Below are 18,043 nucleotides of genomic sequence, written 5' to 3'. Positions count from 1 at the left end.
TATTTAAATTTCTGCCCAAAGGTGAATTTAAATACGTCTTATAACTTTTGATACATTAAATTATTGTGATTGTAGCATCAATGATTGTGTTTGTATTTAAGTATTGCCCAAAGGTTGCTTAAATACGTCTTAAGTTTCTTGTTTTATTTCGTTAACTCAAAGCATTAATAAGTGAGCATGTATAAATGTTTTGCAGCTTCTTTTAACCCTATGGCAACTGACAATGTTGTGGTCAAGTTCAACGGGCTTAACTATGCAGATTGGTCTGAACAGATCCAGTTTTATCTGGGTGTTTATGATTTGGATCTTGCATTATTGGTTAGTGAAAAGCCTGTCATAACAGATACCAGCTCAGAAAATGAAATGACTTATTTTGAGTCATGGGAGCGGTCTAATAGGTTATGTTTGAACCTTATGAGGATGACCATGGCAGAAAGTGTTAAGCCATCAATGCCTAAGACTGAAAGTGCAAGGGAATTTATGGATAAGATTAAAGAGTATTCATAATCGGATTTGGCTGACAAGTCAATTGTAGGTAGTCTCATGAGTGAGCTGACTACGAAAAAGTTTGACTGGTCTCAGTCTATCCATGATCATGTGACTCACATGTCTAACATGGCAGCAAAGTTAAAGACTATGGAGATGGATGTTAGTGAAACATTTTTGGTCCAATTCATCATTAACTCTCTGCCTGTTGAGTTTGGTCAGTTCCAGGTGAATTACAACACCATTAAAGAAAAATGGAACTTTCAGGATTTGAAGGCCATGTTGATACAGGAAGAAGGGAGATTAAAGAAGATGAAAGGACACTCAGTCCACCTCGCAGTCCATGATAGTGCCGGCAGCAGTAAGAGAAAGCCAGGAAAAAATGATAAAAGGAAGGATAAAGCTCCAATGAAAGCTAATGTGAGCCAAATCCAGAAAGAAGTAAAGTGTTTCTTCTGCAAGAAGAGTGGACACATTAAGAAAGACTGCAAGAAAAGAAAGGAATGGTTCGAGAGTAAAGGTAAACATAACATTTTTGTTTGCTTTGAATCAAACATTATTGAAGTACCTAATAGTACCTGGTGGTTAGATTCTGGTGCAACAACTCATGTTTCTCATATTAAACAGGGATTTCGTATGATCCAAGCCATAAAAAGACCTGAAAGACACGTGGTAATGGGAAACAGGATGAAAGCACGAATAGAAGGCATTGGGACTTATAGATTGATCTTGGATACTGGTTGTCATATAGATCTTGAGGGATGTCTCTATGTTCCTGAATGTGCTAGAAATCTTGTTTCCGTAGGAAAGTTGGATTTAATGGGTTTTTCTGTCAAGTTTGATTCTGGTATTTTAATGGATGGTCTTTATCGTTTCAATCTTGACAGAAAGTTTTCTGAATCTCTGTTTAATGTTGAGAATAGTGTGGGAATTAAACGTAGTGCACCCGATAACGAAAGTTATGCTTTATTGTGGCATCAAAGATTAGGTCACATATCCAAAGAAAGGTTAGTGAGATTGATGAAAAGTGATATTCTGCCTCATTTGGATTTCAGTGACTTAGGAGTGTGTATTGACTGTATAAAGGGAAAACAGACTAAACATACATCAAAGAAATCAGCCACAAGAAGCACTCAGCTTATTGAGTTGATTCACACTGATATCTGTGGACCTTTTGATATCCCTTCATGGGGTGGAGAAAGATACTTTATCACCTTTATTGATGATTATTCACGTTATGGTTATGTTTATCTACTGCATGATAAATCTCAATCTGTGAACGTCCTTGAGGTGTTCATTAATGAAGTTGAGAGGCAGTTAGATAAAAAGGTTAAAGTTGTGAGATCTGATAGAGGTGGTGAGTATTATGGTAAATACGATGAAAGTGGACAATGTCCAGGTCCATTTGCAAAATTTCTCGAAAGTAGGGGCATTTGTGCACAGTATACAATGCCCGGCCGGTACACCTCAACAGAATGGTGTAGCTGAAAGGCGGAATCGTACATTAATGAATATGGTTAGGAGCATGATATGTAATAGCTCTTTACCTCTTTCACTGTGGATGCATGCATTAAAGACGACAACATATTTGCTAAATCGGATTCCTAGTAAAGCAATTCCTAAAACACCTTATGAATTGTGGATGGGGAGGAAACCGAGTTTGAGACACTTACATGTTTGGGGTTGTCAAGCAGAAGTAAGAGTATATAATCCACATGAAAAGAAACTTAATCCTAGGACAGTCAGTGGATTCTTCATTGGCTATCCAGAAAAGTCTAAAGGATTTATATTTTATTGTCCTAACCACAGTACGAGAATTGTAGAGGCTGGCAATGCAAGGTTCATAGAAAATGGTCAAATCAGTGGGAGTGTTAAACCACGCAAGGTGGACATTGAAGAGATTCGGGATAATGTTTTAACACCTGATATTCCTTCCACAGTTATTGTTCCTCAAGTCACATCAATGTCACGTGATATTTTGGTACAACAGAGGAATGTCCAAAACCCACATAATGAAGATATACCCGATGAACCAGTCACCGCAAAAAAGAGTTTAATGAACCACAAGTTATCCTGAGACGGTCTGAAAGGGAGAAAAGATTCGCTATCTCAGATGACTACATGGTTTATACTCTTGAACATGAATGTGACTTAAGCATTGATGATGATCCGTTCTCATTTAAGCAAGCCATGAATAATAGTAATTCTGAAAGATGGTTTGATGTCATGAAAGATGAATTAAAATCAATGGATGACAATAAAGTTTGGGACTTAGTTGATTTACCGAATGAGTCAAAGAGAGTTGGTTGTAGATGGGTCTTTAAGACTAAGCGTGACTCAAGTGGTAATATCGAAATGTATAAGGCCCGACTTGTTGCTAAAGGTTACACCCAGAAAGATGGCATCGACTATAAAGAGACTTTCTCTCCGGTGTCTAAGAAAGATTCTTTGAGAATTGTTTTGGCTTTGGTGGCTCATTATGACTTAGAGGTTCACCAAATGGATGTAAAGACTGCCTTTTTGAATGGTGATTTAGAGGAAGAAGTCTATATGGACCAACCTGAAGGTTTTAAAGCCACAGGAAAGAAAAATTTGGTGTGTAAACTGAGAAAGTCAATATACGGACTGAAACAAGCTTCCCGACAATGGTATCTTAAATTCAACGATACCATTACATCTTATGGTTTTATAGAGAATATCGTTGATCGATGTATCTATATGAAAGTTAGTGGGAGCAAGTATGTGATTCTGGTCTTGTATGTTAATGATATTCTACTTGCTGCAAATGACATTGGAATGTTACATGACGTAAAGAAGTTTCTCTCTAAGAACTTTGAGATGAAAGATATGGGTGAGGCGTCCTATGTGATTGGAATAGAAATATTCCGTGATAGACCACAATGATTGTTAGGATTGTCTCAGAAAAGTTACATTAATAAGATCTTAGAGAGATTCAGAATGGGTGAATGCTCTGCAAGGATAGTTCCGATTCAGAAAGGGGACAAGTTCAGTAATATGCAATGTCCAAAGGACGAATTGGAACGAAAAGAAATGGAAAGTATTCCCTATGCGTCAGTGGTTGGGATTTTGATGTATGCTCAAACGTGTACACGACCAGATATCAGTTTTGCTATTGGAATGTTGGGCCGATACCAGAGTAATCCCGGAATAGATCACTGGAAAGCTGCAAAGAAAGTTCTAAGATACTTGCAAGGCACCAAGGAACACATGCTTACATATAGAAGAAATGACAACTTGGAAGTCATTGGGTATTCAGATTCCGATTTTGCCGGATGCGTTGACACCAGAAAGTCAACTTTCGGTTCTCTGTTCCTATTAGCCGGAGGAGCAGTGTCATGGAGAAGTGGAAAGCAGTCTGTCATCGCTGCTTCTACTATGGAAGCTGAATTTGTAGCATGCTTTGAGGCTACAGTTCATGGATTATGGATGCAGAACTTTATCTCAGGGCTTGGAATTGTCGACTCTATAGCCAGACCGCTGATAACGCAAATCTAGGTGTATAAATAAGCTCAAGTAATAAAAACCTAGATACAACGAATACCGCAAGGATACGGATCAACTGTAGTACCAGGGTCGAACACAGGGAATAGTTAACACTAAGAACAAGACTCGACTATGATTCAGATCAGCAAATAGTAGATGAAATAGATGAATACTGAAAATAAAGCAATAAATAAACTAAGTAAATCAGATAACTAAACCACCGTAGCTTTGGGATAACCTTAATGCGCAGGGATTGTTTCTAAGGATGGAGAATCTACGAATATCGAACTCTAATCGGGGATCTCAAGTTCTAATATCAGATTTGGCTCTCTCAAGTCCTAAATCCACTATCCAATAATTAAACCGATCGATCTCTCAACCTAATAGATTAAAATATCAAACGCATTAACGATCACTATCACAGTTCCTAAACCGATTAACCTATCTCTCAATAGTCTTAATCAATTTATTCAATGAATTCTTTCCGAATCTAAGCTCTCGTTGTAAATTAGAATCTAAGATCAATCAATCAACATGTCAAGAAGATCAAAAGTAATAAACTCAATTCAATTAAACCGCCGAGTATCGATAACGTAGTCTCGGAAAATAAAAACCAAACAAATCCCTACAAGGTTAAATCCCTAGCTACAGTGAAACGACTACTCACTACCCATAACAACAAACGAGTTCAAATCAATAAGAAGAAACATGAAACAGATAAAGAAGAAACTCGCAGCGATCTCTCGACGACGGTTCTTCAATCTCTGCTCCCGGAAAACTCTGTCTTGATTCTCTCTCGAGTTCTCTGGCTTCTGCTGTGATCTCTCGATGATTTCTGAAGCCCAAGACATCTCCTATTTATTTGCTTGGCAGCTGGGCTTCTTCCCATTCTGAAAACGGAAGTTCGGATGCAAAATAGGAAGTTTTCTCGAAACGGAACACGGCCGTGTTGGGGTGAACACGGTCCGTGTCAATTGTCTGATAAAAAACTACGCGCTTCTGCACGGGCTGGACACGGGCGAGTTGCTCTCGACACGGCCGTGTTTGACTCGACACGGTCCGTGTCAATTGTCTGTAAGAATGTATTCGTTTCCTCGCTTTTGCACGACCGTGTTTAAACTCGACTCGGCCGTGTTCAGGTGCAACTCGAGCTAGAAATGTCTTAATCGTTCTGTTCCGGTCCAGTATGCTCCGAAGTCCTCGATTATGCTCCTTTGACATCCATAGTGCGTCCATTACCTGTTCAATCACCAGAGAATGCAGAAGAAGCAAAACCCAGTGCTAAAATGATCCTAAATGTCTAATAATGCACACAACCGATGCGAAAGTGCTACACAATGGGCTTTGAAATAGATGAGAAAATCGTGTTATCAACCACTGAGAATTTATTGTGATAATTCCGCAGCTATCTTCTTCTCAAAGAACAACAAATACTCTAAAGGTGCTAAGCACATGGAGATAAAATACTTAGTTGTCAAAGAAGAAGTGCAGAAACGAAGAGTGTCATTTGAGCATATTAGTACCGATCTTATGATAGCGGATCCGTTGACTAAGGGACTATCGCCTAAGACATTTAAGGGGGCATTATTGACAAGTCCTTGCTTTAATGATTATTTCGGAGAACTTTTTGCTCATTATATTTATGATTATGACATTTTGAATTCAATTAAAGTATTGTTTCTGCAATTATTAGGCATGTTATCATTATGTTATTTGTGTACACATATTATTAAGTAAGATAACGTGCATAATGATATAATATCTAGGTCATAAAGTATGTTGGATGATAATTGATTGTGATACATGGAAGGGATCATGTTAAAAGTGATGTGTGACCGCCATGATTCATCGATTGTTATTCAAATGAAAGTTATCGATGATAGATGAATCTAATGTAAAGTTGCGCGCTTAAAGTTTATTAGATCATCAATTCATCACATGGGCCAAGTGGGGGAATGTAAGAAATAAATTATTATGTGGCCCATGTAATTTGGGCTTTCGGGTTTTAATGTTAATCTGGTTCTTTGATGGATAAGAACTCATTAAAGAATTAAGGCCCAGGGGTATTATTGGAAGTTCCCTCTCTCCTTACTCTAATACAACCAGGGTTTCCGCACCCTATAAAATGAACATTATAGTTCATTATTTATGTCCATAAAAAAAAACTTATAGTACGGGAGAAATGAGAGAAAACCCTAGAAGACTTTTGGTTCTTAAAGTTATTCCGCTGCAATTCATAGATCCAGGTATGGTTTTATGATCTATGTTTTATTGATTGTCTTGTGTTAATTATATAAAGCCAGATCCAGCTTATCGTTTGGGTTTTCATAAAAGCAAATCCCTGAAAACTTGAAATTATCTTACATATGTCCCCATTAAATCAATAAAAAAAGTTATATTCTATATAAATTTTGTAAAATTTTAAATAAAACTATGAAATGTCCCATAAATTTAAAGATGTTAATCATAAAAATAAATTTAACCCAATAATGTATGTTTCTATATTCGCCACTATATATAACCGTATCCGAATTTTAAATTAATGTCCGTTCCTAGAGTTCTCTGCATATCCAAATTGCATGGCAAAAAAAAGACAGTGAAAATACCAAATTATGACACATTTTTCGTTGTAAAATCAGAAGAAGAAAAAAATATTGTGTTGAATCTAAGATAGGCTTGTAAGTATTTGGAATATAGAGAATGCAAGTAATATAATAAGCTCATCTAATAGAAAATGATAAAAAGCCCAAATCAATGTCCATGATCGAGGGCCCAATCAGAGGCTTGGTTCTATTTTCCCTCGCTGGACAAAGGATTCAGACCTTTTTTACTTTCCTTTTTTTCCTTTTTCATGATAAATATTTTTTTTATCAAGGATTTCGAGGGTGTGTCATTAAATAAAACTGAATTTCTGATATAAAAAAAAAAGAATGTAATATATTATATTGTTATGTAAACTTTTCACTTTAAGTTCACGGGTTTAGTGAAAAGTTAAAGTATCCAAAGACCGTTTCTTTTGGGTAAAAGTATCCAAAGACATCTTGTCTGAACGATTAATTTAATCTGTAAGATTCATATAAAATTTAATATAACTACTAGAATAACAAATTATTAATTCAAATAAGAACTCTATAATCACATTTGTAGATCCATCCAAGGGTCCGACTCGAATATGAATACAATGATTTTGTATATTGTTTTCATTATGTTTCGACATGACAACATCTTCACTCATGTTTTGTTGAAACCATCGTTTTCACGTTTAAGTTCGGTCTCGAACCTTCCGTTCCCGAGAGAGACTCTCTCGTCAAACCAACCGATGATATCGGAAAACACAATCTTGATGTTCTCCGGTGGCTCGCCGTAGAGCAGGCCGTGCCACATTGCCGGATAAAGCTTGAAGGTTTTGTCGGAGCTCGTGGCAACCTCGTACAGTTCCCGACTTACGGCTTTATCCGTCACTTTGTCGTCTTCTCCGTGCAAAACTATGAATGGTAACGACACCTGTCATCACAAAAAATAGGCATTTGCAATTCATTTATTAGCTTCGATTGGGCATCTTAGTTAGAGAACAGTAAATTTGAAAATTGATTTGTATTAAAATCATCAATCAAATTTTATTTATACTGCATTATAAAATATAAGTTTCATCACAGAAATTCTAAATTCAAATTGTAATTATATTTCAAATAGACTATATTACCTTTTATTTATTTTTTGTTCGGATCGGTAAGTCCTTGGACTTTTTAGTTGTGTTATTCTTATAAAACGCATGTAATTAATTTTATATGTTAAAATATTAATGTATAGGGATTTGTATATTAAATCGTTTTTTTTTTTCAAATATATAACTTAGATTGATATTAGATAAAACGGACCAATTACATAATGAAATTCCAAATAGTAAAATACGTAAGAGCAAAAACCCTAATAAGAGTGAAATCTTGTAACAATTTTGGAATGTTTTAAGTTCGGTTCATGTTTTTAGCTAATTAGGTTTGTGCACGTGGCCGAAACATGACACCGAAGCCAAATTAAAATTAAATTTATCGCCTATAAATTGATCCGTCGGATTCCATTAATATCATGCAGCATTTAATTTAATTTTATCAATCCAGATCTGATTGAAACTGTAATCGTCTCTTCTTTAAATTGATTCCCACACATAATTTGGATTTAATTACGTGTCTAATTATTATGATTATGATAGTTTAAGCGAATCATACAAGAGAAAATCCGATATATATATATATATATATATATATATATATATATATATATATAAGATTCTTCATAAAATCAAATATCAAAAGACCAATGCTAGCTGCTTTCGATTTAGTTTGGTCCATTAATTTGTTTAACTTATAACTAAATGTGATTAAGAATATAATTAAACTAAGAGTGAAATAATTAAGAGACGGTAATAATATACCTCATGAAGTCTCTTCTCGAGATCGTTGCTGATCCTAAAGAGCTCATACGCAGTCTTCAGACGAAAACGCCCCTTGTAGCAGTAAGGGTTTTCCCTAACCTTTAATTTGTACACGTAATTAGTTACTAAACACCAGTTTAAATATTTAATTAATTATTTAGTTAGTTAAATCTCTTCATCGGTTTACCTAACATGATTCCAAATAATTAGTTTCAATTAAATTAACAGCGACATTAATAAATAAATAAATAAATACCTGCTGTCTAATTTCGGGCTGCTTAAATGCCACATGGACAATGTCTTGGACGGGCAGGATTCTCCACGTGGGGACAACCCGACTCAGCTTCGTCAAAATCGAAATCATCAATGGATTGGGTTTCATTTCCTCTGCAATCTGCATTAAAAAAAAACATTGAATTTTTATTTTTAGAAATAATAGTATATAAAATACCTAAACTTTTATAAAATTTTAAAATAAATATCTCAATTATAAACTATCCCAAATAAACACCTCAACTTTTTAAAACTTTTATATAAATACCCAAATTTTTAAAAATTTACCAAATAAAACAACATTCGTTGACGAGGTTAATCGACCATGTTACCAATTTTCGTTGGATTCCATTATAAATTAAGCGATATTAATATATTTTGGTTTTATTTGGAAAATTTTTAAAAATCTGAGTATTTATGTGGAAGTTTTGAAAAGTTTTTTTTATCAAAAAAAAAAGTTCAGATATTTATTTGAGAGTTTTATAGTTTATGTATTTATTTGAGAATTTTATAAAAATTTAGGTATTTATACGTGATTATCCCTTATTTTTATCGAATATCTTAAATTATTGCTAGAGATGAATCTTTATTTTTTTGTAAAATTATTTTTTAAAATTTTAATTAGACACTTAATAGAAACTCACGTTTATTTTTTCTTCGAATTTGTGAGTGTGTATGTATATATAATGGTTAATGAATAAAATCATATATATATATATATATATTTTATAATATGTGATTTGACTATAGTAGAATTCGAACCTAGGGTAGAGCACTCTTTGCGATGCGTATACCACTTATCAGTTGAGCCAACTACTCCTGGATATATATATGTTTGTGATATCTATCATTGCAAAAAATATATAACATGATTATATACATATGTGTTCATAATTTACCAACTTAGTTGGAGTAGTTGAAAAAAATATATATGATAGGCTAACTTTTTTCTTTTCCAGATACAAAATATATATTTTTTAAAGTTGCTAATTAGTGCACCAATGTTGTATTTAATAAAACAACCTTTACACACACATGTATATATATATATATATATATATATATATATAATAAAGAAGAAGCTTTTGCTTTCTATTGGATAATGATATAACTTTTATTCCAAAAGAAACGTGCATATTTTCAGGCCAATTGCCAATAGACAACTCGATCTGCTCCTCCCCCATTCGTCACATTTCAATTAAATTGGTTTTAGGTTAGTGGATGCATATTTGTAAGAAAAAGTAACAACTTTTTATTCTATATTAATTTTAATATTTCAACTGCAAAAATATTTCCAATTGATGCTTATTTTATTTCCTATATTTTTTTCTATCTTGTGACATTTTTTTTTATAGGAATTGATCGATATATCTACAACGAATTTTTATAGATTATCTAAAGTTTGGAATCAGGTGAAATTCAGAAATATAAAAATTAAGTTGACAGATAATACTTTTGAAAAGGATAAAAATACTAATTTTTTTTCCCTTTCATGTCTAAGTGATATTATCACCAGCATTTTAAAAAACATTTAATATATTTTTAAAAGAAAATCGGTTCAATTATCATAGTAATCTGAACGATCTTTCAAGCTGGAGTTAGAAGGACCCCATAAAACTAATCAAAGCCAGGCTTGTTCTTTGATCATTAAACATGTGTTATATATCACACTTAAGAGAAACAAAGAGTTGATGATTTTGTTTTTAATTTATATATAAGAAGATTGCATTATATGGCTACAAAGGCTACAAGTCAATATGTAAATTGTAAATAATATAATATATTAACAATATTATTTAAAAAAAAAGGTACCTTACACATTGGAGCGACCAAGACAGCACCATCCCAGAAATCAGGCTTCAGTCTGTGTAATAACAGAAGAACTGCTCCTCCCATTGACTCTCCCAACAAAAACCGCATCTTCCCTCTGTTCTCTTCCTTCTCTGCAATAACCCATCACATATATATGTGTATATATGTATATATGCATATATACACGCACACAAACCATACGAAAACCATGATAAATGCATATACGTGCGTGTATATGTAATATTACCACATATGGAAGTGTAGTGATTAGAGACATCGTCAACAAGATGATCAAAGTTGCTGATATAAGCCCTTAGTCCATCTGATTTCCCATGCCCTTCATAATCCATTCCATACACTGCGAATCCCGCCTTCACCAGCCTCCTCGCCGTACCTGATCCATTGATCAGATTCGCAAAAAACCCAACTCTTGATTTCGTGTCTATTGAATTCATACGCGAGAGAGAGAGAGAGAGAGAGAGAGGATGAAGTGGGCATGAACTGTTCATGGTGATGCTGCATTCCATGGCGTATCCATGGCAGATGAAGATCAAGGCCTTTGGCTCTTGATCTGCTGGAATCCATCTACAAGTGAAGAGCTTCAACCCTCGTGAATTCTCTACGTATCTCTACAAAACAAAAGTAAAAAATTCAATTTCTGATGAGTGAATCTGCAATATGTATCGAGAAACAGAGCATGTGAAAACAGAACAGAGACAAGACCAAACCTCCTCGTATCTGATATGCTCTGTTTCATCACTTGCCTGCAAACAGAGCATACAGAGATGAAGAAATCACAAAAACTGACCCAGTAATCAAAACGCATAAAGACAGAAAAGAAATTAGCGGACCGACCATTTTCTTGATAAGAAAATCTCTATGCGCAAGGTTTCTGTTCTGATCGACAAGTTTTGTAGTGGTGGAAGGCCCACAAAACGACGGCGTTTAGCGGTCAGATGTTGACATGGTAACGGATTCTTTTCCTCCTCTTTTTTTCTTTTGCTTTATCCGAAGTCTTTTCTCTCTTACTTTTTCTTTTTTCCTTTTTTTTCCCTCTAATACAAAATATTCTTTTGGTAAGTTGGTAACTGTTTGAATTTTCTGCTCTTCAACCCTAATAAAAAAAATCAATCATTACAATTTATTTTTGAAATAACGTTATTGTATTTCTAAATTGTTATATCATCCGCAGTTGTATTAAAAAACAAAAATGTAATAAATTAGGAGTGAATATTTTGATTTGATTTACACAAAGTTTAATTAAATCGAGTTGAATAATATATAATTGTATTAGAATAAATTAGATTAAAAAAATCATCTAGATAGGATTTTTGAATTAAATTCTATATCAGTAAATTTAACAGAGAAGTGATTGAAAATATTTTTTAAATAATATTTTTTTTCATAGAGACGAAACGAAAACGAATTTGAATAAAGTTAAAAAAAAAATGAAACGGATATAAAAAGACAATATAAATATAATTCTTACGAAATTTAAAAATTAATTTTGGAGAACGTTGAAAAAAAATTAAAATATAGGTCAAAATCCATCAAGAACGCAAACTTTTTAATGCCCTTGTCAACGGATTTATGGAGAAAGATAAAGACAAGTTTATTAAATGAAATACAAAACATCGTGCTTCTTTCAACATGCGACGAGGCAAAGACATCATTTTAGACTCTTTCTCCTCTCTACCCTTAAAACCCTTATTTTATTTTAAAAATAGCAAATATAATTCAAATCTAGAGAAGGTTCTTTAAATCTAAATTATTAAAAAAAAATTCTTATGATATTGCGTACAATTTCCTTTTTCCACATAATTATGTTATTTTACAAATAAAAAATTTACATTGATATAAACCATTTACATGAGAGGCCAACAAAAAAATAAGCAATGATACTGTGATTACAAAATCATACATATGTATATATATTAATCTACATTCAAATATCCTATTAGATGATGCATATAAATACGGAATGGTAGTTGATTACAATTATTATATTTATAGTTTAACCAAAAATATATATATTTACAGACTCCAATTGCACATAATTTTATTTATCTTTTTGTACTTATTGGGTATAAAGCCCATTATCGCTGGCCCACTGAGGAATATGGGCCTTAAACCTAGCCCGAGTTATATAACCCTAAAACTCATCCTCGACCTTTTCTCTAGGGTTTCCTACGGCATACAGAGCAGGAGGCAACTGATTGAGAACTCGAGAGAGCCGCCATGGGTAAGCTCTCACTGCTGAAATGTTCCGAGCAAACTGACAAATATCAATGTTTCATGTTATTGTTTTCTCTACGGTTCGCGTTTGAGGCTGTGCGAAGTTTTTCGAAATTTTGGTGTTTTGTGTTTTTTTAATCGGTTTTGTGAAATGGGTTTGGATCAGCGAGGATCAAGGTTCACGAGCTGAGGGAGAAATCGAAAGCTGATCTCTCGAATCAGCTGAAGGAACTGAAGGCGGAGCTTGCCCTACTCCGCGTCGCGAAAGTCACTGGCGGTGCTCCGAACAAGCTCTCCAAAATGTATGTGCTCAGTTCTCTTAATGGTGATTGATTCTTATACGTATTCTCTGCATTTTCGTTTCTGGGTATCTACGGCGATTTAGTATTTTGGCTTCGGCTGAGGCGCTATAGGTAATGGGAGAGGTAGACTGTATGCAGTGATAGGTTTGCCATAGTTGGTAACTTATGGCAAGCTATGGTCTTTTCATCCGTAGAATAGATTCAATTGTGAGAACCGTATTTTGGTTGGCAGAATCAGCCTGCGGTGAATCTATGTGATTGTTCTTGCTGCTGCTTGCTTTTGGTTCATCATGTTTTGCTTATAGCCTTATGCTGGACCGGAATTTTTGTTTTTTGTTCTTCATATCGCGTGTATTGTTCAGAATCTATGGCTTTAGATTTTCGTATTTGCTTTTAGTTTTGTGGTTTCTGCATGTATCTGATCCAACGTTCTTGAACCACGTTCTTTGAAATGTTGCCGAGAGTTTTATTCTCATAAGAAAGTGAATCCCTGAGAATGGATAGGATCGTTAGTGTAGACAGAAAGGCTCAGCATTTCTATCAAAGTTTCCGATTTTGAGAAATCATCTTAGCATTGCTTTAGTAAATTGTTGCGCAATGGTTCCAAATGAGCTTTTTTCTGTTGTTGCAGCAAGGTGGTGAGGAAGTCCATTGCACAGGTATTGACTGTGATCTCACAAAAGCAGAAGTCTGCATTGAGAGAAGCATACAAAACCAAGAAGTTGTTGCCACTCGATCTCCGTCCCAAGAAGACTAGAGCTATCAGGAGAAGACTCACCAAGCACCAGGTACTCGCCATTATAGCTATCTCTTTAACGACGAGTAAAAGAGAAAAAAATGTCCTAGAATTGAGTTGAATGATGAACTAAAAAAGACACACATTTCCATTTTCCTAAATCACCTTTAATCCCTAGACTTAAAAGGGTAAATTGTATTACTCGTCCATGAGACAGGCATCTCAAACCCGGACCTGAAACTTTGAGTTTTCCAATACCATTATCTGATCTCATACCTCATCTCTCGGGTATCAAAAAGTCCGGGTATGGGAGCTAACCAACATGACAAGCAATCTTTGGTTACATCTCATCACCTCTTTGTGTTTGGACAATTGAGCTTAATCCAATGTTTAATATCCATTTCAAGACTCATATGCCTTGTGGGTTGCATTATGACTTTGTTGGCGCAGGCTTCGTTGAAGACGGAACGAGAGAAGAAGAAAGAAATGTACTTTCCCTTGAGAAAGTATGCTATCAAAGTGTAAGCCTTTTTTGGTCCTACTGAGTGTTTTTGCCTTCTGGATCATACTATCAAAGCTCTCTTCCCCTTTGTGAGTTTCACTTCTATTTCTTATTTGAAGGGTTTCAAACTCTAATTGCAATCGGGTATTTGAATTTCAGATTCGATTATACTGTCCAAATTACGTATTTTTTTAAATAATGTTTTTTTTTTTTGCATAACGGGGCGATCAATATACAACTTAAGAAAGACAGTAGAGTTTATGGAACCTCGTATATTAGGACCAATGTATTTGTGGTCGGCTAGTTCCTAGGAAGTTGATCTTTTTGCGCATTTCTATTTAGATAATTAAAATAAAAAAATGTATATCTAAAGTTTATTAGGATTTTTTAAAATTGTACTAACAGAATTTAAAACGAATTACTCGAGTTGAATGTGATCGGGTTAGATTCAATTCGGGTTTCGATTTTTTTGGATCCGATCAGTATTCGGGTCTATTAGGGTTCGGACTATTTATCTGTGTAATAATAAAAACAATTTTTTTTCTATATCATCGCAACGCATTAAAAATGATATAACGATAAACGTTTACAAATAAAAAATTTAATAAAATTATCACGATTGTTCAGTGATCGGGTAAGTTAAATTCCATTTAAAAGATGTATAAGTCGAGAACCAGTTGGGAACGAAATGCAAAATCCATGGCCATATTGTGACATCATCTGATACAGTAATGTCGGATGTGTGTGTCATGCGAGTGATTACTTAGGGTCTTAAGTATAAAAACAAAGCAATGCAAATTAGAGAGAAAAATATATTCAAGAAGAAATGCAAAATCCATGGCCATGGTCCAAAGATTTCTGAATTTCCGTAAAGAGAACGAGACCCATTTCCCCGGTTCATAAGTATGTGTACATGTGTTATATATAGATATACATACATATGTAACGTATGTGTACACACGCACACTCACTACTATATACACCACTAATGAAACATGAAACACAATGATCAGAAACATGAATCGTCATTAGAGCAGATCTAAAGCAAAGCTTGTACCCTGGAAAATGACACTGTAAATCCTTGAGAGAGACAAAGTTCATGTGCCCATTGTGCCATTCCCGTAACCCATTCGGCCCGTGGTCTAAAAACCCGAAATCTTATCGGATCTATATATTTTTAGCTCCGGACCCTTATTTTTTTCGGATGAACTCGGATCGGGTTTTGGATTTCGGGTCTAGACATTATGGGCATCCTACAAATTGGACCTCTATGCCATGACACTTGGCCCATTCACTATATGTCTATACTAAATAGTCAAGGCATCCCATCGAAGTTCACAATTTATTTATTTTGTTTTGGGAAAAAAATGTTTTGAGAACTTTGACTTTTGGAGGTGGTGATGGTGTTGTCGTATCTGCAGCTGGAGTTGACCCGTACGAGAATCTAACTTGAGACCCGTTTTCACGCGGTTTTGCGAGATTGCGTTATGTTCCACTTCTAAGTACACATTTTCAAAGCGTCAAGATATATATATATATATAGCAGGGAGTAAGACTAGTCTCATATCTAGGAAAAAATGGGGCGAAGTGACAACTGCAACTATTGGTGGTATATAAGAGCTCTTAGAATAGCTTGTGCCTAGTTAAGATACGAAGTTCAAAAGTATGCTAGAAGACTTTGCACGAATAGGTATAGATTCAAATGCGGGGTTAGCCCAGAGATGCCTTACTAAGCCCAAATTAGGGGATTTCCCGCTTTCCTGAACTGGATTGCACTGAGGCAGAAGAAAGATGCCATATAAAGAAGAAAGCCAGATAGCGAGAATTAAACCAATATTCAATAAAAACCAATAGCAGTTGTACAAGCTTTAGCTCTAGATAGAGAGCTGGAATAGGACCCAACAGGACCGACGTCCTCATTTACATTTCCTTAACAGGAGGTTAAGATCAAATAGAAGCACATAGTGATGGAACGGAATGATAAGTAGAATCGGCAGCTCCGAATATGAAATAGAAGCATTCCCGTCATCAGGATCAGAGTCATTAGTTTCTTCAGCACTAGGATCATAGTTGTTCCCCTTGAAAGCAGCACATGTTGATTGAGATCGTGCTTCTTCCTAGAGGAAATTAAGAGGCGGGGGATTGAATTCCAGGAGCAAAAAGGGTGAAAGTAGTCTCAATTCATTCTTGCTAGGCGGTACTTATCCCTCAATTGTTTATGCCAATGTTTCTGAGAAATTCAACCAAAAGGTCGAGACAATCAATTTTTTCGCTGAAATAGTCTAACTGAAGAGCTTACGGGCGGGAATGAAACAATTAGGCCCGTGGTGAAAGGAGAAAAAGCAAGGTCTTTATGGAATTCTTATAGCATGTTGGTCTAGGTAGTTGATATTGCTCCTGAGACCTTCGTTGTTTCCTCTTTCGTCAATTAGTTGATCGAGAAACCTCTACCCAATAGAGCGATGCCAAGAGTGGATCAGGCCATATGGCGGTCCAGCGAAGCCGGTCACCGGTAGGCCTAAGATCCGATTTTTTACAGAAGAGCCGAAAACCAGATTAAGCTGTGCCGGAATGATCTTGTCGTGCTGCTATTACCCTAAACAAAGTCGAGTGGATGTGAAAGAAAGGTACCTATCGAGCTCTAAGATAAAGTTAGTAGAGTGGTATGCTCCTCTAACTAGAAATGAAAATCTCGTAGGAGAAGAAAGTGGATCTAGTGCAGAACCTCAACCGGTGGATCTGTCTTTCTTCGCACTGGCTCTGCAAAGAAACTGCGTGAAGTGATATAGATGTGAGATAGCTGGGGGACTGTTTACCAGCAAGTAGCTAATTGTGCATCGTGGTCTCTCTGTGCTCTAAAAGGAAGCCGGTGCTGCTGAAAATTCCACTAATGCTGCTAGCTTTCCTTCATCGTCCGAGTCAGAGTCCTAGTCGGTGTTGGTTTAGTGCTCTATGATGTACTGATTATGAGCTTTGTTCAGATACATTCGATGTATTGATACTTTCTATATGTTTTTTTTATGAGAGTATCTTGTTCATTACATGTTCCTGCATGCTAGATCTGTTATGAAATCCATGTATCATTATGAATGATACTAAACTCCCTAGTCTTGTGTCATTATGGGAATAACGACATAATAAGACTAGTATGATGTGTGATTGATGATCACATAGATGATCATAGGTATTGGATACGATCACAATCATAGGTATTCGTTGCAGAACGGAATACTGGACTGACCCGCATGAGATTGTCACATGGACTAGCGTCATGACTTGAATCTCATACGACGATTCCATGATTGGATCCTAAGACCTGAGATATCTACAGAATCCAACATGAGGAGTTGCGTGCTTTGATTACGTCAAACGTCCTGCGTAACAGGAGGACTATAAAGGCGTGTATCAGGTACGAAACGAATCATGTACTGGATTGTAGATAGTCAAGACGGGATTTGTACCTCTCGTAAAAGAGAGAGATATCGCTGGGCCCCTCGTGTGAGCAAGACTGTAGAAATGTGTGGCCGCACTATAGACGAACGTCGTCTATTTCAGACAGTCGAACTCAGTGAACGAGAAAGCAGTCGAATCAGATAAGGTGGCTTGTCCATGCCTTATGTTCGACATATCATATCGCGATACAAAAGGATCATCAGTCGGAATCATCACTGGCTTTCGTATGATCACAAACAAACTCTATTCGAGATAGGTAGTCAGAGTGTCTTGCTAGAGACCGCCTATAACTTGTATATCCGAAATAG

The 18,043-nt window shown here is 35.5% G+C and overlaps 2 protein-coding genes across 3 annotated transcripts; one reads left to right on the top strand and one right to left on the bottom strand.

The window, feature by feature from the left end:
* Window positions 1–7,144: 7,144 nt before the first annotated feature.
* LOC104810006 (caffeoylshikimate esterase-like) lies at window positions 7,145–11,378 on the bottom strand. Its single transcript, XM_010536158.2, has 8 exons — window positions 11,363–11,378; window positions 11,236–11,271; window positions 11,010–11,136; window positions 10,755–10,901; window positions 10,508–10,638; window positions 8,679–8,816; window positions 8,423–8,521; window positions 7,145–7,494 (listed from the first exon to the last, which is right to left on the bottom strand). Exons 1-8 carry the CDS (start codon window positions 11,363–11,365, stop codon window positions 7,222–7,224), a joined length of 954 nt encoding a protein of 317 aa, XP_010534460.1. The 5' UTR covers window positions 11,366–11,378; the 3' UTR covers window positions 7,145–7,221.
* A 1,281-nt stretch (window positions 11,379–12,659) lies between these two features.
* Window positions 12,660–14,450, top strand: LOC104810005 (60S ribosomal protein L35-2). 2 transcript variants are annotated; one of them, XM_010536156.1, is made up of 4 exons: window positions 12,660–12,749; window positions 12,909–13,044; window positions 13,676–13,832; window positions 14,231–14,450. In XM_010536156.1, exons 1-4 carry the CDS (start codon window positions 12,746–12,748, stop codon window positions 14,303–14,305), a joined length of 372 nt encoding a protein of 123 aa, XP_010534458.1. In that variant the 5' UTR covers window positions 12,660–12,745; the 3' UTR covers window positions 14,306–14,450. The 2 variants fall into 2 exon arrangements, with proteins under 2 accessions (XP_010534458.1, XP_010534459.1); XM_010536157.1 differs by lacking the exon at window positions 14,231–14,450 and adding an exon at window positions 13,998–14,126.
* Window positions 14,451–18,043: the final 3,593 nt, after the last annotated feature.

This window comes from Tarenaya hassleriana, unplaced genomic scaffold, assembly GCF_000463585.1.
Source record: "Tarenaya hassleriana unplaced genomic scaffold, ASM46358v1 Cleome17, whole genome shotgun sequence".
Taxonomy (NCBI): domain Eukaryota; kingdom Viridiplantae; phylum Streptophyta; class Magnoliopsida; order Brassicales; family Cleomaceae; genus Tarenaya; species Tarenaya hassleriana.
The sequence above is the reverse complement of the archived record's forward strand: the minus strand, read 5'-3'. Positions and strand labels throughout refer to the sequence as shown.

Coding starts and splice junctions, on each gene's coding strand:
- LOC104810006 (XM_010536158.2), bottom strand. Junction 8,522..8,678: donor AGCCCGAAATTAGACAGCAG/GTATTTATTTAT, acceptor TACAAATTAAAG/GTTAGGGAAAACCCTTACTG. Junction 7,495..8,422: donor TCGAGAAGAGACTTCATGAG/GTATATTATTAC, acceptor TTGTGATGACAG/GTGTCGTTACCATTCATAGT.
- LOC104810005 (XM_010536156.1), top strand. Junction 13,045..13,675: donor CCGAACAAGCTCTCCAAAAT/GTATGTGCTCAG, acceptor CTGTTGTTGCAG/CAAGGTGGTGAGGAAGTCCA. Junction 13,833..14,230: donor GAAGACTCACCAAGCACCAG/GTACTCGCCATT, acceptor TTGTTGGCGCAG/GCTTCGTTGAAGACGGAACG.